This window comes from Gavialis gangeticus, unplaced genomic scaffold, assembly GCF_001723915.1.
Source record: "Gavialis gangeticus isolate Ggan-Ray unplaced genomic scaffold, GavGan_comp1, whole genome shotgun sequence".
In the NCBI taxonomy this organism is placed as follows: Eukaryota; Metazoa; Chordata; order Crocodylia; family Gavialidae; genus Gavialis; species Gavialis gangeticus.
Window position 1 is genome coordinate 59,517,983 of NW_017728994.1, and position 27,794 is coordinate 59,545,776.

At 43.8% G+C, this 27,794-nt stretch overlaps 1 protein-coding gene across 2 annotated transcripts in view; it reads right to left on the reverse strand.

The window, feature by feature from the left end:
- Positions 1–27,794, reverse strand: part of HSPA12A (heat shock protein family A (Hsp70) member 12A) — a 97,534-nt gene that overhangs the window by 51,400 nt on the left and 18,340 nt on the right. For both annotated transcript variants that reach the window (XM_019502890.1, XM_019502889.1), the window contains exons 2-5: positions 17,094–17,179; positions 12,490–12,617; positions 3,540–3,726; positions 2,571–2,675 (exon numbers count right to left, since the gene is read on the reverse strand). In XM_019502890.1, the coding sequence (XP_019358435.1) occupies positions 2,571–2,675; positions 3,540–3,726; positions 12,490–12,617; positions 17,094–17,179 (506 nt within the window). The remainder of the gene's footprint in view (positions 1–2,570; positions 2,676–3,539; positions 3,727–12,489; positions 12,618–17,093; positions 17,180–27,794) is intronic.

Here is a 27,794-nt window from a genome sequence, read left to right on the forward strand (position 1 = left end):
GGGTTGGGGGGGGGGGCGGGAAGCAGGGATTGCCCCCCACCCCCCCCCAGGCAAACCCCAGCTGGGATCTGGGGCCATGAAGAGGGGTTAAACTTCTCTTCCCCTAAGTACAGACCTGCCCAGCCATGCTAAAAACTTACTGCTGGCTGCGACTGGTCTACAAATCCAAGAGGCACCTGGGAACAGGAACAGGAAATGATGAGAAACCCTGCAGAGTTCTGCTGCTGTCACTCTGGACTGCAAATCCCAGAGACCTCGGGGATGGCAGGAAGAGAAAGTGAACACACAGCCCATGCTGGCTGTGAGCCAGAGCGCTATGCTCTAGCGCCCCCTGGCTTCTGGCCTGAGCCACAGTAGGCAGGTGGCTGCATTTCCTGAATCAAGTGAATGTCTGTTCAGTTGTTTCTCAGCTTAATCTCTGCATTTTAGACTAACTTGCAAAAAGACTGAATCAATACAACCTCATGCTTTTTGATTTAACTCTGGCAAATGCTATGCTGTTCCTGCCTGTGGCCTAGGATGCACCTTACAGTTGGGACAGACATTAAACATAAACCAGTTTAAGTGATCAGAAACTGGTTTAAACCTGTAACGGAAGTTCAGTGCACATAAACCAGTTTCAAAATGGCTACAACTGGTTTAAGATAAACCTGGCTGAATGTAGTATCAGACTTAACTGATTTGGGTCATACAGGTTTATGAAACATCTGTCCCAGACCCCTTCCTGGTTCAAGTTAAATCACAGTCCCCCAGCATCCGCTGTGATGTCTGCTCCAGAGAGCAGGGCTGGCCCCACCCCTCCGATCCCTAGCTGGAGCAGTGAGGGCTGGTTGATGGGGGCGGGGGGGCAAGCCTAGCTGGGAATGCAGCCCAGTTTACAGGGGGACTGCCTCCCCATAGGCAAACTCTGGTTGGGGACAGGGAGGGGGGTTAAACACCCTTTTCTTGACTCAAACTTACTGCTGACTGCAACTGTGGACTACAAATCTAGATGTATCACTTACAAGTTGCAGAGTCCTGCTGCTGTAATTCTGGACTGCAAATCCTAGAGACTGCGGAGGCAGTAGGAAGAGGAAGTGAACACGCAGCCAGAGAGCTGTGCTCTAGCACCCCCAGCTCCTGGGCTGAGCCACTGCATGCATGTAGCTGCATTTCCTGAATCAAAGGCAAATGTCTATTCACTTCTGTTTCAATTTAATCTCTGCAGTTTAGACTAACCTGCAAAGACTGAGTTGATTCAGCCTCAAGCTTTTTGACTACCTGTTCCTAGCCTACACGAAGCATGAAATGTTGCAGGCTTAGGAATGTGTTAAGGGGCCCACACAATTCTATTTTCTTTAACTTCCAATGCTCAGATTAGGAATTTTATTTTCTTTAGTGCAAAGAAATCATGCAGCTTTCCTCTCTTTCCTTTCATCAACCACATTATTAAAAAAGTGAAGAGAAAACCTGGGAGAGCTTATATTTGATGTGGCAGTAGGGCAATAGATGAAAGACAGTATTGTATGAATACAACCCCCAACAGAGGTTGCAGTTAGTGGATATCTTCCCCAATGCTTGTTAGATTTTTATAAACAAACATTAAGCTTAAGGGCAACAATAACATCCGCTTCCTGCTCACAACAGGGTGAAGTTTGTTCCTGTGAAAAGCCAATATATGACCAAGCCATCCCTAATAGGCCCTAAATGTTCCTTGTGTGTTATCTGCACAGACGTTTAGCTGTGTGAATCTAATGGGCTGTCTACAAGACACAATGCAGGACTGAACAGAGGTTGTTTTAGAGTTAGCTTGGCCCTGGAAGCAATATAGATCATTAGCATAACTCTCCATTTGAACTCAAGCAAATTAGGCTCAGTGCAGAGCAGTGCTAAAGCACATACACTGTTTCCAGTTCCCAAGCTAATTTATTCAGGGGTTAATTAGCTGTACGTTTAACATCCCCCTATATTATTTCACTCAGGACCAGCTTTGAAATTTTATAACTAAGGAACAAACGTGGCTCACTGGACTCCCTTCCGCTTACTAACTGCAATCAGTGGAAGCTCTGCATGAGCAGAGATGACCAAGAGTTGGCCCTCAAAGGTTAGACTACCACCCCCTTAACACAGGAAAACCTTTAAATGGGCACAGAACATACAACGCCCCAGCAGCAGCATAATCATAGGGATGATGGCTAGAAGAATCGCTCAGATATTACTCCTGGATTGCTTCACAAAGAAATAGCCAAATACTGAGTTTTGGTTGTTACATTTTCAACCATTCTTTACTTAAGCAAACTCCAAATGGAAGGAGATTGACCAAGAAGAGATGGGCTGAAGAGTAAGAACATTCAGATACAGTTTCCCAGTAATATATCCGCTAATACATCAGCTTGCACCCAGTGTAAGAAAGAAAATCACTTAAGGCTACCCTGGACCCAGCCACAGCCTTCCTGGAGTTTCTAGACCTGTCTTTCTTTGTCAACATCAAATATCAAATGGGGCAGAAGCTTGGCAAGGTTAAAACTACGTGGTCTGCCTTTGCACTAGGTATAAATATAGAAAGCTGGATAAGGCAGTGTTTTCTTTACCTTCAATGCCTGTTCCTTAAAGAACTGCAGGGCGTAAGCAAATATTTCAAGTGCCTTGACTTTTTTGCCATTTGCAGCTGTCAGGTCTGTTTCCATGGTGAGATTCTACATGGAAGAAAATAATGAAAAGTTATTAAAAGGAAGAGGTAAATGTTAATTTCCTGTCGCTCAAGAGAAAGAAATTCTTCCTTACTGAGACTCACCAGCTTAAACCTGACACATACAGTTTTGGAAAGAGTCTATCCAATCACTGAGATTTCCCACTTAAGACATTTTGCTGTTTACTAAAAGTATAATCTTTGCACCTATCAGTCATGGTAACAAAGAGCTGCCATGTGGATGTTTAAGTATCCAATATGCATAACCAGGACCTGCAATTGACTGTGCCAAGAAACTGTACATACAAAAAATCCGTGCTTTATATTTAGCTCAGAAGTGAAAAATATATATTTTGGCTTTGTATCAAATTATAAAGCTGTAAAATACCTCAGTACAAAAAGTACCAACTAAGCCCCAAGAAATCTAGAATGATTAAGTTAAAGATAAACAGTAATGTGATTTTCTTTTATAACATATCCCAAAACATTAAGAGAGAATACATTCCCATGAAGAGGTCAGCATTAGGTTTATGTAGCTCTTAGGTTCAGGTGGCAAATAGGCCCTGCATGGGGTGAATTTAATCTAATGTAAATAGACCAGACAAGATACTTCAGGAAAGACAAATGAAGCAAACCTGTCTAGAGCAACATTCATCAAAATACAGAAGAATGTTTCTTGTTGGCAAGGGTGGGCAAAAAAAAGCAGAAGAAATTAAGTTACAAGTTGCACATCACTTACAAGTTGCTTATTTATTTTACAACTGCAAATACTTGTGCTGTCACACATTTTAATAAAACCTTTAAAGGCCCACAGAAAGATGGTTTTAAGCATAAAAAGAAAACTACCAGGCAGAGTCCAGTTGTTACTTACACCAGTGGTATGTAGCTTCATCTTAAACTTTTCAAAGTACAACCAATGCTTTGATTCATTGGGATCCAAGTCATGGTAGAAATCTCGTGCTGCATAACCAAAGCTATGAAACTTTCTTTCAGGTGTTAAGAGGATAGTAGTTGGAGTCTTCTGATTGGATACACCTGGGTCTCCACCTTCCCATCGCCTATGAAATAGGTGAACCAGCTTCAAACCAGTGATACTAACATTTGTAATGGCATGCTCATTAGTGCATTATGGAAGAAAACTGGATTGTGCAATAGTTACACATGCAGTGAGTTCACTTCTGGACACCTGAATTTGATTCCTATTTAGGTACAAAGTGAGTCTTTATTCACAGCCAAGAAAGCAGAGTTGTCACAATTTGTTTTAGGTAACTCTTAACAGTCTTCACATGAATTCAGGAATATTTTGTGAATGGTTATATTGTTCTCCCGGTGGCAACTAGGGTGGTGCGGGTGCCAAGCTGCACAGTTGACAGCCCAGAGGTTGAAGTTTGAGGCCATAGTAGAAGTGCTTACGGCACAGCCCATCGGATCCCAGCAAATCTGCAAATTCTGCTAAATACCTTGTCACAAGGACATGAAAAAACAAAGGATTCTCCTGGTAAGTATATAGCTCTGATAATCAAAGTCACCCAGGAGAAATTAGAGGACAGTATTACCTGTCAAATATTGAAAGTCAGTAAGATGAACAAACAAACAGAAAGACAACCAAATGGAATATATCAACCAAGTACAACCCCCCCCCCCGACTAAACTAAGCCAAAAGAAACCTTATGTTTAAAAATGAACGCCACACATTCAAAAATTAGGAACTGTCAGAGGTGTTGTTAGCCTTAAATCAGCCCCTTGTAACAATTACATGATGACATGCAAGGTTGTTATATGATTTTTTTTCCTGGACAAGATCCCATCCAGAAAAATTGAACCCCCCCCACAGAAATGTGAATTTACCCTTCCCTCTGCCACAGAGTTCTTTGTGATGCTGCACTGCTCAGTCAAAATAAAGTTTTAACAGCTGATTACTAATTGGGTATTCCTCAGTTTTGGGGCATAAAGCTTGAGAGTCTGGGGACAGACCTGGAGAAGTGCTCAATAGCCACAACTGAAGTTGGTGGGAACTGTGCTTTAAACACGTAGGACCAGATTCAACTTCACCTATTAAGTGTGAAGGGACTTAGGTGCCTGAGTGCAATTCCATTCCACCTGCTCAAGTCCCTGAAAAGCATTTAGTACAAAATGTAGGTGCATTACCCCCTCCTTGCTGTTTTTGGTGACTTAAAGGTGAGATGATGGTGTGTTAGAAAACTAGATGCCTTGATGGATTTCCAGAACTTGAACAGGATGGAAAGGAACTGCCCTTATGTGGTTATGTCCACTTAGATGACTAATAGCTGGTATGGAGTCTGGCTCAAAGTGGATAATAAGGACCCTGAAAAAAATCATACATTTCAATTCAGGCACTCAGTGTTGGTGTAAGCAATGTTAGCCTTCAGCTCTAGCTTCCTAAGCTTACCCATTAATTAAAAAAACTATCATAATGCCCCCCTTCCTCAAATGGTGCTTGTCAAGATCAATTCATAAAGATCTGGGAGACATTCAGATACTGTGGGCCACAGACTAACCCTTGAAGAAATTCATAATTTTCTAGTCAGTGAAGCTTTGGATGGTGCTGGGTAAACACACTACATAATAAGGAAAATAGAAAGACTGAATTAATCCCTATCTATACAAGCAGTGTCCTTCTTCTGCAATGAATGAGGCAGAGATCCAGGGTGGGGGATCACACACCACCAACAAAAAGAGCTGCATCACATTTAGAGCTGTCCCTCTCCCATAATAGAAAAATTCAACCATTTGGTGGGAAATTGAGTGCCAACAATTTTGCAATGGAAATGCCACTAAGACAACTGTATTTTAGGAGTCTCATGCTCAAAATCTCTTCAGAAAGTAAGCTCCATGATTAGACTATGCATCTTTCAAGATATAACATATATGCGCGTGTGCACGCTGCTTTGTTTTTACCTGTGATAGATATATATATATATATATATCTATATATATATCTATATATATATATTTTTTTTTTTTAACCAATTACAGTACTGTCCTTGGGGAAATAACTTAATATTTTGATAGCTAACGTTCAAAAAAATACACCATACAGACCATTTCCTGTTGAAGTATCATGTTCTAAGCAGTACAGGCAAAACCAGTATCATTACACATAGAGAAACATCAAATGCATGTCAGTATACTACGATGTTCAAGGGACACCCACAGTTTTGAAAGAAAGAGTTACTAGGGGCAATGGAAGGCTTTCTGTCCACATCTGTTAAGGAAGACTGCTCAACCCATTTGACCTGCCACTCTGCTGATCAGCTCTGGCACTGGAAAACAATGAATGACAGCAAACCTTAACGCACCCACTCTGATTTTTCATTTATCATTTCTGATTTGTCACCTGGGGTTTATCTGGCTAACTTCAAAACCTTTGAGCAGAGGTTATGGTGGGTATTCAACTCGATGCCCCCGGGAACAGAACAGGTAGTGCACTGTGTAGCAAATGAACAGAAAACAGTGCTTATTCAACCAAAATGTTAAGTCCCAAACACCAGCTGCAAATTCAGTGAGAGGGGAATGACATCATTTTGATCAGGAATCCTTAATGATTCATTCTGACTCATTTGTGGGACGTTCTGTTAATAGACTCTGAACTGAGAATAATGGCAAAGCAGGGTAATGACAACACCTGCTTATTTTTCACTCCGGCCAAGTATATGATGGCTCTTTCTGAAATATATACATTTAAGGTGCAGCTAATCTGGCAACACAACAGACTGGTGGTCAATATTACTGCTGAAGTTTTCAAAACTACCTAGGGGGTTTAGATGCCCAATTTCTAGTAGCTCCTTTGGAAATTTCCGCCTATATCTCTAGTCAGAAGCAGCTATTCTTTGGAGAGGAAGCTGTCGTCTACTGCAGCAGTTGTTAACGCTTCCTGGCAGCAGATCAGAAAGGCACGGCTTGGGTCTGAGGTGGCCTGTGGCTGAGACCTACCTGCTGCCTCTGTTTCTCCCCAGCACAGCACCAGCGAAGCTGCCCACCACTTGGCCACAGCACAGGCAAAGGCCCCTAGCACTAAAGCCCTCCTGGATCCACAGGCCAGATCCAATGCCTCCACAAGCCAAATCTGGCCCTTCGGCCGTAGATTGCCAACCCATGATCTAGCACAGGGGTGGCCCAACCTCTGGCCCACGAGCCAAATGCAGCCTACGGAGGCATGGCATCTGGCCTGTGGGGCTCCTTATGGGCTGGGAAATGTGGTGATGGTGGAGAAGTGGCCATTAGTACAGCCACCCTCTTCTGCTGCCAAATTCCCATTCCCCCTCTCCCTGAAAAGCCAGACTGGAGCTGGGTCACACCCCCTCCCCTTGCACGGCTGAATTGGGTCCAGGCTGCTCCTGTCCCCCTCCATGTAGTTGGATGGGTTCCCACTACATCTGCCCTGGGCACCAGATCAGGGCCACCAGCTGGATCCAGCCCACGGCTGGACCGGGAATTGCCTAGCCAACCGACCAGGCAAAAAAAGGTTGAGTACCCTAGTCTAGCAGACTGAGTCAGGCTACTTGTATTTTACTCTTAACTGCTAAGTGAAATCCTAGTTTCAGTGCAGTCAATGAAGAGTTTGTCAGCAACTTCCATGGGGACAGGATTTCAAACTCTTGAGGCCTGTAATTTATTCTTCTTTTCCCTTAAGTCATCCTACCTGCAAAACAAAGGTAATAATACCTCCCTTTCTATATAGCATGGTTGGAGATCTACGAATAAAACATCTCATGTAAGTGCAAGGCAGTATTATTCCACCTGTGCACATGGAACGCCCCTTGGTACCACAGGAGCTACGAGAGCAGATTGGGACCCAACCACACACAAGCTCATTGCAGCAATGTCACTTCAATTTAGGCATCAGGGGCTGGATCTTTAGCTCAAGAGTATCGAACGTGTGGCCCATGGAGCTTCTCTATCCAGCCTGCTGAGCTATCAGTGAGCGCCACAAGTTGTGGAGTGTTGCCTGCTGCAGAACCCAGGGCCCTTTGGCCCTGATGGGCATCGCCATCAATGGTGAGCCCAGCTCAACGCTCCTGCTCTTGTACTTGCTCCCCTGGATCCCTCACTACCATGGCTAAACCCCTTGCTGCTGCTGCTGTTGCTGCTGCAGTGACCACTGCAGCAGTCCTGATGTCCTAAGCTGGATCCAGCTTGCAAGGAGTCCCGTGATCTGGATCTGGCCTGGGGCCCCAGGCAGTTTGACACCTCTGCTTAAGCTTATATAAACTGGTGTAATTCAACTGATTAAAATAGAGTCAGGGGAGTCGAACTCATTCAGACCCACAGGCCAGTTGAGGGACTCTGGGCTGGATTGGCTTGTGCCACAGCCAGCGCACAGGGCTGTTCTGGCACAGCACTGCTTGGGGCACACCCCCCATGCTGGCCCCTCTCCAGGGCTTGTGCTGCCCATGCGCTGGCTCCAGCATGGTCCAATCCAGACTAGCCCTGGAGTCAGCACACAAGGTTGGTTGGCACAGGTGCCACATGCAGCATGTGCCCTGAACCGACCCCATGCCATGCATAGCACATGGCACCAGGTTCAGCTCATGTGCCAGACCAGCTCCACACATCACCTGCAGTATACAGGGTTGGTCCAAGACCCATGGGCTGGATCCAGTCCATGGGCTGCATGTTCGGCCTCTGCTCTACATGACGAGTGACAGCAACAGACAAAGGGGCAGGATGGGGGCCTGGTGTGAAGAGGGAGAACAGGAGGTCCATGGGGTCACGGGATTGCCTTTTCTCTCCAAGACACAGAGGCCATGGGGTCATCTAATACAGCTGGAAGACTTTAAGAGGAAGACAAGAAAGAAGAAGAAGAGGGAACCACGTCAGAAACTGCAGTGACAGCAAAACGTTGTGAAAAGCAAGAGGAAAGGCGAGCATAGGATGTGCCAGCAGACCCGTGCTAGCTTGATCTAGCTAGCAGGGGTAACCATAACGATGAAAGCACGGCAGTGCGGTCTTTAGCACACATCAGGAACCCGAGTGCCAACTCCCCCGGGAGCCCAGGTGTGCTAGCATCTGCTATATTCGTCCCTTCACGTTGCTGCCTACATAAACACTTCAAGGCAAGAAAGCATTTTCCCCTCCTCCTGCGGGTGGGAATTTACAGATGCTGATGGAAGCGCCAGCTATGGGAGAACATGCCTCTACTATGTTTCAGAACTGTACACATATTTCAGGGCATTTTTGTATGAGCCTCTGCAAAATCCTCTGCTTGTTTATCTAGCAGCCTAAACATTTACAACCTCATGTAAATAACTGCAAATCCCCAGGAGATTTGAAGAGTGGTTTGAATACATCAGGTTTGCCCTGTATGGAGAAGCTACTAACTAGCTCTGTGGTATGGCACTGCATTCCCTAATGGTCCCAACATTTCTTTGCTTATTAAAGCATCCCTGCCACCATGAACAGGATGCTCACTTATACATATTGGAGTTTAAATATTTTCAGGAAGTGGAGTTCATTTGATTGTGAAAGTGCAATGAGGAGCTTACATATATTGTTATAGAGACACCAATGGGTTCAAAAGCATGAACTACTATAATGGATAAAACTGGAACTAAAACAGTAAAATCAAAGTAAATGACAGTTGTCACTGATTTAGAGAAGCGCTTAAGCACATACTCAGCTCCAAACATGTGGCTTAGCCCCACTGAATTCAGTAGAACCATTCATAAAGTTAAGCACGTGCTTAGAGCATTTTAAGTGCCAAAAAGCATCTCTTTGTTAATAGATTCTGGGCTTCGTAGTAAACAAACAGGTACAGTAAAAAAAATCTGGTTTGCCTCTAAATTACATTTTCCATGCATACAGCCATAACTCTAATGATTCAACAGGCCAGTCTATATCACTGAAGTCTTGTGTGCTGCCCCAGCACAAGAGTAGGGCTCATTAACTGAAAGTCAGAATAAACTACTTTGAACCATTTTGCAGAAAAGCAGCTTTGTCAAAAGTCAGTCAGAAATCCATGTGTCTGAAAAGGATCAATGTTCAACAGGAAAAGGGCAAAAAACTCTTAGCAAAGAAGACAGACTACGTCTCACTGGCATGTTTCATTTTTATGTAAACACACTCGAGAATGGTCCAGTTGGAAGTGACATTTCCTTTGCTTAAATATTTGTAAATTATCTTACATGCAACCCTAACTACATAAATATTTGAACTTCTTAATGCCCTCTAAGCTACTGGCTCTCAAACTTCTGAAACTTTTGAATTTACAGCTCATTTTCATTTAACTTCAAGAAAGCATGACTCCATTATGGTTGGAACAAGATCATGAAATAATTCTCCGTAATAATTAGCGCAATCCAAGTAGAAGTCTCTGGCGGTGTTCATTGCCAGAAACATGCTTTATGTGTTTCCTGAACACATCTTCATACTTGAAAACACAGTTAGTATTTTAAAGCATTCTTGTTACTAAACTCATAATGCTAATATTACAATATTAATATGAAAATGATTGCAATACTAAGCTTGAAATCTGATACAACATTGATTTTTGCTGCACATTTTGTCCTTCCCATTTGATAAACTTTTACATTCTCTCTTTCTGGAAAGAAAGAAAGAAGCCATGCTTCTTGTCTCGCAGAAGCATCTTATGCAATGTCTAAACAGATGTGAGAATATTACCATGTTTCCATAATTATAAAATAATTCTTGAGCAAATGGTGGCAAAGTGATATTCAGGATCTGGAGCATCTTCTCCATTAGTTGTACAGCAGCTACTTTTTAAATTTCTGAACCTTGCCATAACATCCTCTCAGATGTGAAAGGAGCCCTAGGTTTTGAATTAGTTTCTATACAAGCACGAGTTATGGATCCAACTGCAGACTCAGGACCCATGATAAAGCAAGTCAAAATTGGAGCCCAAACAGCCAGATACCAAATCCTAGCTACAATCTCCATGGTATGTGACAAATATTACTAAATATGCCAAGACCTTATAAGAATGGCACTGTACTTGGCATAATTAGGGATCATTAAGGTGCAGCCTCAGGGCTGCCTTTTCCTGCTACTACTTCATCCAAAACTTCTAGTTTAAAATTTAAATTATTTTTATTTTCCCATGTTAAAGTAATTTATGGTCAAAACTGAATTTGGAGACTAGCTGCTACATATGAGCCCGATTCTGCATGCCTCCATTACCCAGCATCTAACTACCTCTGGCTGCTGGCATAAGGTAGCTTTTTATGAACTGTGCAGTGGGATTTCTAGTAGGACCATTCATGGTTGGGGAATAAAGACTTGGAGCAGGGCTATTAAACTCACAAAGTCCCCACAATATACTTTCCAATACTACTTTTGTAACTGTAATTTGGCTGATTGCAATCTTCTACAATATCCTTCCCTTTATATTTTATCCAGTGTTACCCCTTTGTGTCAGACCACTCTGAAATCCCTTGCAGTTTTATACAAGATGACCACACAAGTTGACAGCGCAACTGCCATTGTCTGTAGATATCTGAATAGTTATATTCAGCTGGTTTCTTTGCTTTGAAGAATTACAGTACGTCACATTTGGCTAATGGCAAGTTGGGCTTTTCTTTTCTAATTCTCAACCACACAGAAGGATGAATAGAGAGTTGCCTAATGCTATCACAGCAATTGTGCTAAGAGCTACTCCTATAAGTTAAGCTTTTCACATGCACTTTACTTCCCAATGCATTCATTTCTATGGTTGAAATTTCCCATAGTTTAATGTCTACCCAAGAATGCAGTTAATTTTTCCCTGGTAGTCTTAGTTAAGATTAAGTCAATTTTGGGTTATAGGAAATAATAAAGAAAAAAAAAATCACTTTTTCTGTGCACTTTTCCTTTTGCATAGCCATCAGCATAATCTTTATACTTCTAGTACCATCATTAGATTTAGATGTATCAAATTTAACATGAAATATTATATTGCACTCTCTTGGTTAAGAAATACTATGCGCCTGCATAACTAAGAACCGCATGGCATTGCACACGTGGCAGGGACAGAACTAAGGCTGCGCGTTCAACCTGCATTTTCATATTTCTGGACTCTGCTTGCTTCACTACCCCACCCCAGCATTATGGTACCTGGGGTTTTAGCAAATTCAAATGTAAAAAGCTTCAACAGAGAATCAAACACTGCTCTCTGGTTTTGAATCATCAGTTTCTCAGCACAAACAAACCCGAACAAAAATGTTGTGTGCACAACTGAATGAGGGTATAATTTAAATTACTGACCATTTTAGATGCCTAAATTACTCAGTTTAGGAATGCAGCATTAGATGGCAAAGGTCTAACTCCTTTGTCCTGTTCCAGATGAACTGCTAGCTTCGCAGGATTACCACAGGCTTGCATGGTACTGGGAAATCCCTGACATTGTACAGGAAAACACCTGCTTTGGATATGAGGGACACATTGGGGATTTGAGGACATCCCTATTAGTTATCACCATTATTCTTCCATCTCTTTTCCCCATTATTCTCATATTAAGTCTATTATAATTGTGTATTCCCTCTTGCATTACTGTAGCTATGAAAGTCTGGGCCTCTGTAATTACCACTGCTCTCTGCATGTGTCTGAATACTCGCTGAACAGATTCCTCCTTTAATCTGCAGTATTTCACAAACAGCAATAACACACAGCAAAGCTCGCGTATGTTTATTATCAAAGCAACTCAGATATGATACAATGCGAAAGACAAATTTACGGTAGAAAGGGGGTTTCGACTGCATCAGCTGCATACAAACCCAGCCACTGCAAACCCATGCTGAAATCAAGTGTAGCAACTGCAGATTATATATACAGTGTCCCTCAGCTAAATGCTGCAATGCAGCCCTTACCTCATTACATGAATGCATTCTGGCTCCTTGGTGAAGCTGTAGGCGTAGCCACTGGATGTCGTGCCAAAATCAATAGCCACAACAACAAGAAATGATTGCTCCTCAACCTCATTCGCATCAGGGTCCTTCTGTTAAGATAATAGGAGCAGAACAGATTTTGAGTCACTGTTCAGAGAAGGAACGAGAATTTCCCTTCTCTTTCAGTGGCTTGGTACTGCTGCAGTATGGCATTCGGCCATCTCCTACAGAAAATCATACCTCCCCAGAATCATGCTCCTGATTGAAACTGCTCACTCTCGACTATCTATCGCTTCTTTTGGTTAATGGACATGGAAATCCAATGAACAGGCAAATTAATGTTCAGTTCTGGTATCCTGTACACACATCCAAATGAAGGGGAATTGCTCTCATATTTATTTCCTGCAACAAATGAGATCTGCATGGCTAGTGACTGATCCTTTATAAATGTAATATCTGAAAACATTATTTGTGTGTGTGTGGGCAACAAATGGCAAGCTGCAAAATATTCAGGGGCCTGGACCAGTTGCCTACTAAGGGAAATTAAAGACTAGGACTCTTCAGTTTGGAAAGAAGGCTAAGGGGGGATATGCTATAAAATTGTGAAGGGTGTGGACCAAGTGAACCAGGAGCTGTTGTTCAACATGTCTCACAGAATTAGCACCCCACCGCCCCTGCTGAAATTAATAGATGACAGATTTAAAACTAACAAGAGAAAGTACTTTTTTCACGCAACGCATAGTTCACCTTGTAGAATTTATTGCCACAGGATGTAGTGGAGGCAGACAGCAGAGCCAGGTTCAAAAAGGGACTGAATACATTCACAGATGATAAATTTATTAATGGCTATTTAACTGAATGTTTGGAGATGTTTCCTCTGGCTAAATAAATGGTGGATACTAGGGAGAGTACTGAATAGGTGATTGATCACTCAAGAGATATCCAGTTCAGTGCTTTCCCTCTGCAGCATCCACTTCTGCCACTCTTGGAGACCGAATACTGGGCTAGGTGGACCATTTGTCTGACCCAGTATGGCCCTTCTTGTCTTCTTATGCTTGCATAATTGATAACACCATTCAAAACCTAGGGGTAAATTTCATAGATTTCATAGACATTAGGGCTGGAAGGGATCCTGGAGGATCATCGAGTCCAGCCCCCTGCCCCAGGGGCAGGAAGTCAGCAGGAATCATAGGATCCCAGCAAGATAAGCATCCAAATGTGTCTTGAAGGCGTTCAAAGTGGGTGCTTGAACCGCCTCCGGCGGCAGTCTATTCCAAACCTTGAGGGCTCGGGTAGCGAAGTTCTTTCTTATGTCCAGCCTGAATTGGTTGCAGCGGAGTTTGTGACCGTTCAATCTTGTCATCCCTTGGGGTGCTCTGGTGAACAAATGTTCCCCCAGATACTGGTGGTCACCCTAGTAAATTTATAGGTGGCCACCAGATCACCCCTGAGCCTGCGCTTTTCCAGGCTGAAAAGCCCCATTCCTCTCAGCCTCTCACCATAAGGTCTGTTTTCCTGACCTCTGATCATGCACATGGCTCTCCTCTGCACCCTCTCGAGCTTCTCCACATCCTTTTTGAATTGTGGAGCCCAAAACTGGATGCCGTACTCTACATGCGGCCTCACCAAAGCCGAGTACAGCGGGAGAATGACGTCCCTGGATTGCTTGAGAAGTATCTATGGATGCAAGCCAGCATTTTGCTCGCTTTACTAGCCGCAGCATCACACTGAAGGCTCATGTTCATCTTGTGGTCAGCCATGACCCCCAAGTCCCTTTCATCTGTAGTGCTAACCAGCATAGCACTGCCAAGCCTATAAGCATGCTGCAGGTTTTTCCTCCCAAGGTGGAGAACCTTGCATTTTTCAGTGTTGAACACCATCAGGTTCTCGTCCACACATTTCAAGAGCCTGTCAAGGTCTGCCTGGATCAATCTCCTGTCCTCAGGTGTGGATGCTTTACCCCAGAGTTTGGTGTCATTGGCAAACTTGGCCAGTCCACTTCTGACACCAATATCCACATCATTGATGAAGATGTTAAATAGTATAGGCCCAAGGACAGAGCCTTGAGGGACCCTACTGGTCACAGCACACCAAGACAACTGGTTGGCCCCCAGAGATGATGACAAAGCTTTTATTACATACCTCACTCCAAATCTTAATGCATTTTAGAAATAATGCAGTTTAGAAATGCGCTAGCATTTTCCTCAAACTGTATAGGTACTAATTCAAGTTACAATCTGACAGGACTCAGAGGAGAGAGAACGTTTAACAACTCACTCAAAAACCTTTTAAAACAACGTTAAACGTAGAAAGGTGCAAGCGCTGAGGACCCGACCTGAAAATCTGGAGTCACTTTTCTTACAAGAATACACAACACAACACTCATTCCCAGCTCTGTGAAATTATGAAATAGCAGGACTTTAACTTTTTACTGGCATGAGACTGAATCTTACCTATTCTAGGCCTTGGGTCCCAGGCTTTTGGCTGGGAAAGGAAAGAAATATTTTCATGGCAGTTTTTTGGGGGGTTTTAATTTTTAAAAGGCAGCTAGTATTTGAAGCTGTTTAGGGGTTGGGATGATTCAGTCAATTCCAGCACAGATGTAATGGTGAACAGAGTGCAAGTGAGGGTCGTGATACTATTTTACTCACTTTGTGGCATCACTGCTCGCCAAAGGGCTTCACAATTTATCCAAGAATTGGGACACGCACCATGTACATGGTAAGACACTGTTAAGTACAAAACTTCACTCAGCCTTAACTACCCAGCTGCAAATAATGCCTGCATAATACACATACAAACTTTGCACTTCTGAGTGCCTTCCTGCAGGGATATCACAATGCTTTACAGACATAGGCCAAGGTTTTATAAAATCTGAAAGAGACATTTGGGTATTTTGTTCAGATGAAAAAACCTGGCAGGTGACCGGCCACAGAAGTTCTTGTCCTGAATTTTTAAAAGTAACTAGCAGCTTTGGGTGTACAACTGCAGACTCCTTGAAGGGGGCTGGCTGTCAAAAAGTTCTCCACACCCAGTCTCTGAACACCAGGCCCCTCTGAGGCATCTCAAATTGGTCACCTAAAATGATTTTTGCAAACTGACCCCTTTTTGTCCATGTATTTTCTTCCCTCGCACTCCAAAACAGCTTGCATTGACAGTGTCAAAGTAAACACGTTGCCGCATATGCAGCGTTCATGTATTCATTACCCATTTGAGTACTGTAAGCCTCTCAATTTACCAACATTTCCTGATGTGCAGAGCCGACTGCATGAAGTAAGGCAACCGGCTCAATGAATTATGGCTTTATGTATAATTCGCTAATAAAAAAAATAGTTAAACAGAGTTAAAGGGGCCGATTGGTTTTTCATTCACTCCCAGCACATTAAATTCAGCAAAATGCAAACCTCTAAAAGCCAGGAAATAAAGAGCTAAACATACAACCCTAACTCTGTCTCCCAGAGCTGGCAGTAGTCACTGGCAATTTTCTGCCCGCACGCCATTTACTGCATTAGATGTCACGACAGTGAATGGTGGAGGGATCCGTTAGGATGACAAGGTAGAGATAGGACTGCAATGAGATCTGGGGGACCTTGCCACCGGGGAGGGGGTGCCTCAGCCACTGCCACCCATTTCCCATGAATGTGATCAAAGAAAAGAGGTGCGCGTGCACCTAGAGAGATACCGTGAACCGAACATAAGAAACCGTGTGGAAGAAGGTATGAAGAACAGAGAGGCAAAGGGAACTTGTAGGAGACTTGGGGCAAGTGAAAACGGTGGGAAATGAAGAAGAATTCAAAGGAAAGAAGGCAGAAACGTGAAAGGCCTCGGAGTGGGAGGTTGAGCAGTTCTGACCTTGAGAAAAGCCAGGGGAAGCCACGAAAAGGGTTCTTGCAATGGCAGTCGTGTTCTGAGCACCAGGTTTTTCTATCATGAGAAATGCAGCGTGCGCTACAGATACACAACACTTAGGTACACAGCAGCGGAGTATGTTGACAAAATGAATGGGACGAGTGTGAGAGTTACATCCATCTTTGATGGAACATTTTTTTGTTTCTAGAAATTCACAAAAATGAACGTTCCCCCGAGGAAACTTCAACTGTTTTTGTTCTCTGTGCATGGAAGGATATTTTTATCCTATGTTAAAGCAGACATGACCTGAATATGCAGAGGAAGTATATGAAATGCTACTTTTCAGGGAAGCTTTCTACTCTAATAAAGGACTGGGATTTTAGGGATCACACTGAAGATCAGACAGCAAGTCAGTGAGAAAGAGGAGGACAGACTCCACCTTCCTGACCCTCCAATCTACCAGTTATCATGTGCTAAAATCCTGACTTCTATAATAGAAGAGTTGAAAGCACCTTTCTATGAGCTCAGAATGCAAACATATCAACGGAAGCTTTGCCATAGGCTCCAAAGGGAACAGATTTTTAATTTACAGAAGAAATGAAACTCAGAGAGCAGGAAAAGACACCTTTTGTAGCAGCCAGTCCATTACAACCTGAAATGTTATTCCTTACAGGTAGAACAAGCAGGAGAAAATAATGTCAATATATAGTCAACATGTTGTACATTATATTTCTTACCACAATATGTGATGGGGATAGTGGCGTTATTCCTGGGTCTCCCAAACTTTTAGCTGGGGATGAATAAGCAGATGTGGAAACTGCATCTGAAAAAAAAAAAAAAAAACCAACAAGACACGTCAACACCTGGAATACACAAACGCTGTGTGGCAGGCTAAATCTGATACTACTGGAGTCGTTTGCTTTTTACATAATTTGTCTATTGCGACAAGCCTACTACTAAAACAGAAAAAGCAAATTCTATATCTCCAAGCTATTTTATAACGCATGAGATTTCATATTGGTTTTCTTAAAGAACTATTGTGGTATGCAGTGCTGTGATTTGGGTTTTGGACGACTGTTTCAGCTCCACGATTAACTTTGCTCCTTTGTCTCCAGACCACAGATCGTTCTAAACCTTCTTACCAAGTGCTCAGAAGCCCCAGAAAACAAACACAAGATGCAAGATCAAAATAGACAAATTTTACATAGTAAGAGAGCAGTTAATATGCGTTTGACAATTCTGTAAGAGCAAGTTGCAATTACTGTCATGAACATTTATTATCTAACTGTCCTAATGCTCAGGTTTACATTTCTTTATTACACTCCACAGTGAAATACATATTACAGCTGCTAGAAATGCTGCAGGACGGGACAGGACCCAGCTGGGGAAGTGGAAAGAACCACTAATGTATGATTAAAGGATACTCTGGTTTTGCATACCATAATTAAATCCCATTTACAAAGCAGCATTACTGACATTTTGCATAAATGTTGAAATGTGCCATTTCTAAACATCATTAAATAACTTTACCCTTACCCTCAGAGCAATACAAAGCAATTTGTTAAAATAATGTAGCGTGGATTATTGAAATGATGGATTTACAGATAATAAACCCTGCTAAGTAGACTGGAATAATTTATTACAGTTTTGTTTCTAAACATCTTTTTTTTTCCCTTTAATGTGAGGCCTTGAGCACTTCCTGCATGTTCTGGTATAGAAGGCAACCAAACTGACTGTAAAACATTATAATTAGTCTGTAAGGGTCCCTGACAACAACTAAATGCAAAAAAAAAAAGTCAGAGTACTGTTATCTACTTTGAAGTCCCAGACATAGATATTTTAAAAGGAAAAAGAATGTAAGTGATAAACGTATTAAGACTGCAGGCTCTGCGGGGCAGGGTTGGCCTCTTACTGCATGCTTGTACAGGGCCTGACCATGGTGTTCTGATCCTTTTAGTTATCTCTGGGCACTACTCCAAGAGGAACACAGTAATTGCCACGCTGAATCAGATGTGTGGTCTATGGAGTCCAGTATCCTGTACCCAGTGATAGCTAATAATGCTTTGGAGGAAGGTGTAGGACCTCCTTGCCCAGCTGGAAGGTAGCTAAGGCCCTGAAGCAAATGATCATACACAGGTAAGGAATGCAGTAGATTAAAGTGCATATAACTTTATTATATCAAGCTAGATATCTAATATGTATTATACTCAAATGTGCAACTTTCATTATATGACGTACTATACATTAGCTCTCCTTCTACATAGACATGTACAAATATGAGTACACAAATATCCACCCACGTGCACATACACTGCTGGTAGCACCATCCATTTAGCTCATCTGACGCTTTCCATGATTCATCTTCAGTGGCTTGCAATTTCTCATGCCAGGTGTTTGCCTCTGGCAAATGCCAGCCAGAAGAGGTCAGCCAATGCCATGTCTCAGAATTAAGTTAGGAGATAATAATTTATTTTGTCCGTATTAGCAGCCTTTTCTTCGAGACATTCTACAACCTCTGTGTTTTGGAACCGGGACTGGAAATTTGACAAAGTGGGAGAAACTGGGAGCCGGGGGGGGGAGACATAAGGAAGGTTTTATGTCATCAATGTAGATTTTCACAGGTTTCAAAATGCCCAGCTTACAAGCTTCTGATAAATCTCAGAGTGCGCAGCCTCAGTAGAAATGTCTAAAAATTGAGCAGGGACAAGGATTTTTTGTGGGTGATATCTTTTACTGGGCCAACTGCATAAAGCAGCACAATACAAGCCATGTCACAGATAGCAGGCCTACAATCCAGGGGACAAGCCATGTAATTGGTCTAATAGATGAGATCACCCACAAAAATCCTTGCTTCTCGCACGTTTCCTGGAACATCGCAGCTACATCGCTCCAACACTGTCAAACACGGAGGGTATCAGAATCTGCCACTTACAAGGGGATCCACAACCTGAAAAAAAAGAAGCCAGACTACAAAACGACACCTTCCTCCTTAGCCTGTAGAAGAAACATAACATACCCAGGGGACTGATCAGCAAATCAGCCCTCTAGCGCACAACCCCAAATACAGTATACACCTACGCAGGAAATATCAGAAAAACGGAAAAACCATCCTCTTCGCTTAACTCACTCCAAAAGAGTTCAACTTAAAACAGGACATACGTACTTATGGTACTAAACTTAGAGATACTAGCCTGGAGACATACCTTGGTATTAATGCAGAAGAACCAAACCCACTTCCAAAAAAAGACTAGTGATAGCCATCTAACATAAGAAGAAGAAGTGGAATCAGCTATACTGCAACTAGAGTCATCTCAGGCATTGTGCCAAGAAAAACCCCACCATGCAGCTGGTCCAACAGAAGATATCACCCACAAAAATCCTTGCCTCTTGCATATTCCTGAACCATGACAGCTACAAGCTCACTCCATCGCTACTAAAATGTTAGCAGTTACGTTTACCTGGGCAAGGAGACTATCTAGTCCACATGCACTGACCATGCTTCACTCCAGGGTGCAGCAGGACACTCCCTGCCAAAGCAGTTCTGTTCAGAGCCAGGCACCAGAGCCTGACTCTCCTGCTTTCTCACCATCTCCCCTGGAAGGGCCCAGGCAACATGGATGATAAAGGTTTCAGAGGGGCAGCAGCCAACACAGGGAACAGTGATGTATACCGGGACAAATAACTTGGGAAAGGCTGAGACTGGTACCTGGTGGGGGAGCAAGAAATTAAAATGAAAAGTCCAGGGCAGAGACAAGGACTGGAAGTCAAGGAGGGAAATGGGAGTCTGGTGGACTCTGAACCACCAGGTCATCAGCTAGGAGTCAGACTGGAAAAGGAACTAGAAGGGGAGGCTAACACTGACTGGGCAAGGAGACAAACTGGGATGAGAAGCGAATAGCTGGACTGTCCCGAAGTGTGTAACAGGAGGGAACCAAAGAGGCAGAGATGCAGAGAGGAATAAGACAGTTAGGAGGGAGCAGTCTGAAGACTACGCAGCACACTCCCCTCCAGAGCCTAAAATGGAAACAAGACCCCCATGGTCTCATCATTCCTCAGCTATTAGGAGCATCTATCCTATTTTCAAAGTCTCACCTCACTGCTCCAACCTGCTACTGTTGATGAGTCTGTTCATTCAGGACTGTCAGGCCCTTTACAGCCTGTGGAGCCCTAAAATCCAGCCTATGGGTCCCAGACTGACCCCTCATACTGCATGTGGCACAGAGTGGCCCTGGCCCATTCAGTGTATGAAACATGTGGAGCCAGTCTGCCATGCAGCACCCTGCTGGACCAGCCCCGCTTGCTTGCTTTGGAACCACTCCAAATCGGGTCCACAGACTGGCCCCACACCCTGAAGCTGGTGCACAGGGCTTGTCTGAATCAAGCACCTCCTGCAGAGCACCCCTGTGCCAGCTCCACACATGAGCCCCGGACCAGTGCCAGTGCACACTGGACACAGGTCTGATCCAGGGTGTGTGCTGCATGAGCTGCCCACACTGGACCAGCCTTGTACACTGGCTCTGATACACAAGACCAGTATGTGGGTCTGATCCAGCTCACAGACCAGCCATAAACCTGTCATCTAGCTTAAACCTGCCTTCTGATGGTCCATATATTTCAGTATGATGCCACAGGGTAGAATTTTTCAGATAAATAAAAATTGCAAATTCTGCAAAAAACCAAAACAAAACAAAAACCCCTACATCAAAAGGAATGTTATTCAGAATTAAGGTTGCCTGTGTCTCCTTAACTCTTCCCCTTTCTGTGTACAGGGCAACTCGTGCAACCTTAGTAAGGGGGGGCACATGCCCCCCCGCGCGGGCAATCTCTCTGACTGGGGGAGGTCCCCCTCGTAGCCTCTCTCACCGATGGGCATCCCACTCCTGGTCCAGCGCTTGCGGGGGGGGGCACCAGCACTCCCGCCTGCCCCCCCGCCCGTCGCCGAAGTGGTGAGCACGGCCAGTCAGTGGGTGTACCTGCACCCTCAGGGTGTGCACGTGCACCCCTGCCACTGTCGGCGTATAAATTATGATAAAATCTTTTATTACATCATCACATGCTACTTTCCTACAGGATCACTGCCACATTCAGTGCACAAGGTAAAGATATTATGGGGAGGAATTGGAGATATTTAGTACAGAACACCACTGGAGTCCTTAACTTGTTACAGAAGCTAGAAAGTACACTGTGAATGAGGAGATGGAAGGAGGAGAAAGACTAATATCATAGTCAAGGCAATTGAACACTGTCCTGGATAACTATAGTCTATCCCTGCCTCTGTCACAGAGTTCCTGTGCAGTGATAAGTACAGCAAACTTTTCACAGCTGGTCCCCAGTTGTAAATTAATCATTTTCTAGGTCCTTGACTTCAGATCCTGGGGCCTCATTTGTCCACGTGCAGAGCATTCACAGCTGTAATTGAAGTCAATGGGAATGTGCCTGCTTCTGGCACATAAAATGCTTTGCATTGCTAAGTAGTCTGAAAAATATGGTACTAGATTTCTCACTTTGGGAAAGCAAAATGAATGGAACTTTTTATCTTAATGTCTTAGCACCTCAATCCACTGTATATATATATACACATATAGGGAACTGATACGCAAAGAAATTAAGATTATTGTATATAGAAAACAGAATTTAGCAATATTCCCTTTTCTTGCATGGACACTATTAAATTAATTTTATTAATGTTTTTGAGGCATGCAGATACTAGACTGACATGTGCCACAGAAAAGCCTATGAAGAAATAATTTTCTTTTCAGAGTATGGTTAAGAATAGTGTCCAGTAAATAAGGAACTGAACATCAGGGAAAAAATATTGAAGAGCTTCTCATTATGTGAGCACTGTTTACTTTACACTCACTCTGGCAGAGAATACATGGAAAAATAATACAGGATAGCAGAAATAAAGAATATTTCACAATGTATTTACACTATGGCTAGGGACAGAAATTACACATAAACCGGTTTAAGTGATCATAAACCGGTTCAAATCTGTAACACAACAGAAGATCAGTGCACATGAACCACTTTCAAAATGGCTAAAACCAGTTTAAGATGAACCTAGATGGACGCAGTATCAGACTTAACTAATCTAGGTGAAATTGGTTTATTGAACTTCTGTCCCAGATCCCCATCAGATTCAAGTTAACTCACAGTTCCTCAGCATCCCACAATGCTTTGCATCTCTCCCACAATGCCCGCCCCCACCCCCCCAGGGTGGGTGGGCTAGCTTTGGCCCAAGCTGTCTGCTCTAGCTGAGCAGACAGATGTGCTCTAGCACCCCCTGGCTTCTGGCCTGGGCCACTGCAGGCATGTAGCTGCATTTTCAGAATCAAAAGTGAATGTCTGTTCACTTGCTTATCAGTTCAATCTACGCAGTTTAGACTAACCTGCAAAAATTTAATCAATTCATCTTGCGGCTTTCTGACTATCCGTATGCAGCCTATTGAGTTGGATTAAGGTTTCGGAGCTAACTTTTTGAATGTTTGGCTTTGCAACCTTAATAATATTCTTTCCCATGCTGTTTTGTGCATAACCTGCATTATAAGACATGATTTTGATTGTAACACAAGCGAAAGTCTTCATATTTTATATTCAAGGTCTCCAAGCTAAAAATGTAGTCTATCAGCCTGCTTGCGAGGAGTACGAAAGAATATGCCAGAGGCCAAATTTCTGGTCTCAGATAAGCTTTATCTGTCTCCATCTGGTTAAAATTTATGCAGATTAGATATTTTTATTAGCTTGTTCACTCATCCGCATAAGCTCTCGCTTCAAAAAATATGTGCATCTTGCAATACGCATTTTGATGTAGTCTTGTTTAATCAGAAAAAGGGGACTTCTTATGCAAAAAGAGAGAAGCAATCAACAATTACCACACTCTTCCTATACAAACGACTTTCCAAAATTTGGACACTTCAAGCCTGGTCCGATACTCGATTTTAAGTCACTGAGAATCTTTCCATAATTTGGGCAGCTCTGTGAATGTTGACACGATAAAAATTAATTTTCTTTTAAGTCTTTGCCTACGTGGCTCTAATGTTAGTCTTTGTTGCTACATCCTCTCCTTACCTGTTTCAGTTCTTTCATGTCAGTTATTTTCAGTTAACAAAATGATTAAAGGAAACTGCCCATTGGGCTCAGTCAAGGAACTCTTTTGAAAATATATTTGTAAGGGCTGGATCTACAGATGTGTGGAGTACACATGACTTGTAGTCAAATCAATGGAAGTCGCAAATGTCCTGGTCAGATTTAAAAAGAGAAAAAAAAAAAGATTAGGCACCTGAGGCAGCTGGTCATCTACCAGTACATTTGGGAATACTTGCAGGGGTTGTGGGTGGAGGGGAAACTACAGCAAAATCCTGTTGACATACCAGTTCAGTCCCTCACCAGGGTTACTATCTTAGTTCATCTATTTCCATCCTGCACCTGCAAATAACTTAGTAAATAAGAGACTGTTAGCCTGAGCCCTGAAGATCAATAAGGCTGGTCTTTGCTAATAAAGAGAGGGAGAGAATCCCAGAGCAGGGAAAATATGCAATAGGAGGATGCTCCAGACCTTGGAAATTTTTGTCAAAATCTACTGTTATGGTATTGCCAAAGCACAAACACCTCTTCTCTTTTTTTTTTTTTTTTTTTAAATCAGCAACTGCTTCATTATGTCACTTAAATCACTTGATGCCCTTCCCTGGTACTTCTGGCAAGTCATCTGCAATAATGAGGGAAACTTTAATATTGCCTCTGAATTACAGAACAACTACAAGGCACTGGCATTCCCAGAGAGTTTGAGATGCAAAAAAATGCAGTTCATGATTCTTGGGAGTCACAAAGTCATTTACACAAAAGAAGCTGCAGGAATACTAATAATCTCTGAATTAATGGTAAGTGTTTTCATTCTAAGTAAGGAAATGGTTTATTAACCAGTGTTTAACCCATCTAGGAACATCCCCGCATTACATTTTATCCATCTAAAAGGCTCTCCCGATTTTTTTGAAATCTATGTATGTTATGTCCATTTGCACTTTTTAACCTAATGTTATTCTGGGGGAACGACTGTGACATAATTTTACATGTCTTGTTCCAAACAGTAGAAAATACAATGAGAAGGAAGGAAGGCTCCAGGGTTTGTGCATCTGCTTAACTTCCAAAGAACTCCAAGCGGCTATCCTGAACGACGGCCGCTGCAGGAATGCAGCAGCTGTCTTTATTTCTTAACCCCAAGCCCCTGACTGGTAAAAGAGCAGTGCATACCAGTGCTAAAATTTGAATGGCTTTTCTTCCAAATCAAAACCAATTTGTTTTTTAACTTCCTACTTTCTAGTTAGAACATGCTTCTGGGCCAGCGATGATATCTAACTCTGTGCATCTCATTATCCCTAATTCAGAAGGCAGGCAGTAAATAGCACAGACCACTGACATTACACACCTCCTGAGAGATGCACCCCTTGGGAAGATGAGCAGCCACATTTTCCACAGGCTGGAGCCCTGGCACCGCATCCCTGTTCAGCCCTAGGCATTTGGGGTCCCAGCAGTCCTCTCCAACTGGCGGACAGATGGAACAATGTGGCCAGATGCTCATCTGGGGGTTAAGGAAAGATGTCCCTAGCCAGCTGCAAAAGGGGAAAAGGCTAACTCCTAATGCTGTCTGAGCATGCAGGCTAAGCAATGACTAAAACAGGATATGGAGGCTTTGACATCTCATGAATGGCAAGGAAGATGGACAGGGAGGACACCATCAAAACTAAATAGTCACCTCTACACCATCACCTCCTCTGTCTTGCCTCAGCTGGGTTTGTGTTTTCTGTTCAGCATCCGAGAGCTGACCTATTGCTAGCGCTCCGATAGCCAGGCAATGAGACTACCCAGTTCTGTGAATTGAGGCAAACTGTAGCCTTTCTCCACCTCTCCACAGTCCTGATGTAGAGGTTGACAATGAAGGGTGGAATTTAATTTTAAAATATATCCTTTCTACTGGCTTTTAGAAGCATGCTACAGAATTCAACAATGATAACACAGAGTTACAGTTTTGTAGTAAAATCTATAGAACGGTCAGATCCAAAATGAATAAATCTAATATTATAAAAGCCTTAGTCCGTCTGTCTGTAATGCTTTATTCGCACTCCAATTGGCTGACTGAAACATCCAATCAGAGTGCTCCACAAGTGTTCGACAGGAGACGGCACCATGACGGCGAAGCGGCAGTGAGGACTGTTGGGAGCGTGGGGGAGGCGAGACTGGCACCGCTGGCCTCGGCTCCCCCGCCCTGCTCCATTCAAGCAACGCCAAGGACGAGAAGCGGGGCTGGGGCCAGATGTGGGGGGACGCGGAGCCGCCAGGACCCAACAAAAGCCAACAGGGATGGAGAGGGAGGCAGGGGAGGGGGACAGCGGCTTGGGGAAGAGGGGTGTGAATGAGCCCCGGACTGGGGACGGGGGAGCAGGGCCAGACCCAAAACGCAGGGGCCCTGTGTTCTATTAATGAAGCTGCGGAGAAATTAATGTTTTTTTCACTATGACAGATCCCATTTATCATAAGCTCTAGAGTCTTTAGCAATTTTATTCTTGATGACTAGTTTAAAATAGTAAGCTTAAAAATGCCTCAGGAAAAAAATTACTTCTAACTTGACAGGCAAAAGTAATGGCAATGACGCAAATGTTAGATATGCATTCTTTAACCAAATGCACAGAATTTCCTCTCCTTTATTAGATTTATTTTCATCTTGTTTTTTCCTTTTTTTCATTTTCTTGTTATATGCTAGGCCACCAGCAAGAAATTTTCTGCTTCGCATATAAGGAGAACTGCTTGTTTCAAACAGCAAAGTACCATGCACTTCTTCAATGCTGGCAGGAGGTTCCCTCAACCCCAAATACAAGCATTAAGTCTTCTAAGGAAAATTTTGACAAGACAAATGAAAGAAATAGCTCAGCTGGCAAGGTGTGCTGCTGAACAACACACAGAAAAGGTTCCAGGGGGAGTCACTGAATGCATCTCACGTCACAAGCTTGCAAAGGAAGAAAGCAGCAACTTAAAAAAAAAAAAAAAAGATAAAAAGGGAATTGTTAGATAAGACTGACAGCCTTGTTTTTTTGATCAGGTTGGTAGTTTGGAGCTGATAGAGATACACTTGCTTTAGCGATACACTTTCAACAAGGAAAGATCCCAATCATGGAAAGAGCAGACTCTTCCACAACCTAGGATGATGGTCCTACCTACTGTTGGCAAACAGAGGGTGAATGAAAGACTGTGAACTCTTGGGATTACCCTTGTAGCATGGAGACCAGAGGAGGTGTTACTGTGAAATAATCCCCCCAAAGGATGAAGTAAAACTAACTCTTAGAAACTGACTGTGGTGTTGTACCCAAATACTTGAATATCAAAGTCAGCTGACTCACCATGATTTTTTTTGTATGTGCGCGCGCACACACACACAGAGAGAGAGATCAGTTGGGCAATGTTTTATTGATATATTTACAAGTGTAAAGCAACTTGGAAGCCTACCAGTGCCTCTGTCATCATAATAAAACACATTCTAATTCTCTACACGGTTTGGTATTTACTTGGGGCTTCTCTGTCATAAAAAAATCAGAGCTGCCCCTACCCCCTTCGCTCAGCAGGATGTGCAGTGTTGAGCAGCACTGATATGCCACTGCCCTGCCCCTGCCCTTGCCCCTCACTCTCAACCCACAACTTACCCCCTGCCTCATTCCCCTCACTCCTGCCCAACAGGGCCAGGAATGTGGGTGAGGGGTTTTTGGGGGTGGCTTGGGGGAGTGGGGTTTGTGGTTGGATTGTGCGGGGAGTGTGGGTGTGGAGGGGGTTATGAGGGGGGCTGCTCAGGAGGGGTGGATCCCCTGTCTCCTGCAGGGAGCAGCCCCCCAGCACACCTCATGGACTGCCCCTCCACAGGGGTCACATGCTCCCCACAGGGGTCACAGTGACTGGGACCTGGGCTCTGTGCCAGGTAAGTATGGGGTGGGAAGAGCGGAGAGGACTACTGAGGGTGTGGGGGACCATGGAGGGGGCAGTTCTGGAGGGGTGGGTCTGCCAGCCACCCCCACCGCATGCTCCCTGCCCGCCTGCAGCCCTACGCATGCCCCCCACCCACCTGCAGCCTCCTTGCTCGCCCCCCACCTGGCTGCAGCCTCCCCACATGCTCTCTTCCCTCCTGCAGCCTCTTCACTTGCCCCCCACAGCTTACCAGCAACAGCAGCTGCACTCTTGGCCACATGGCACAGCCCCCTGCATGGCGGTGGGCAACACGGCTCAGCCACAGCCACCAGGTATCCACGTGGCCTCTGCCACACTGCAGTGCTACAGCCCAGTTTAGCGTGGTGAGGGGTCATGTGCTTTTGGGCACCTCCAGGTTGTCACCTGGGGCTACGCACCACTTGTGGGAACCGCTGGCCACATTGGCCCAGGTCCTGCATGCACAGAAGCGGCCC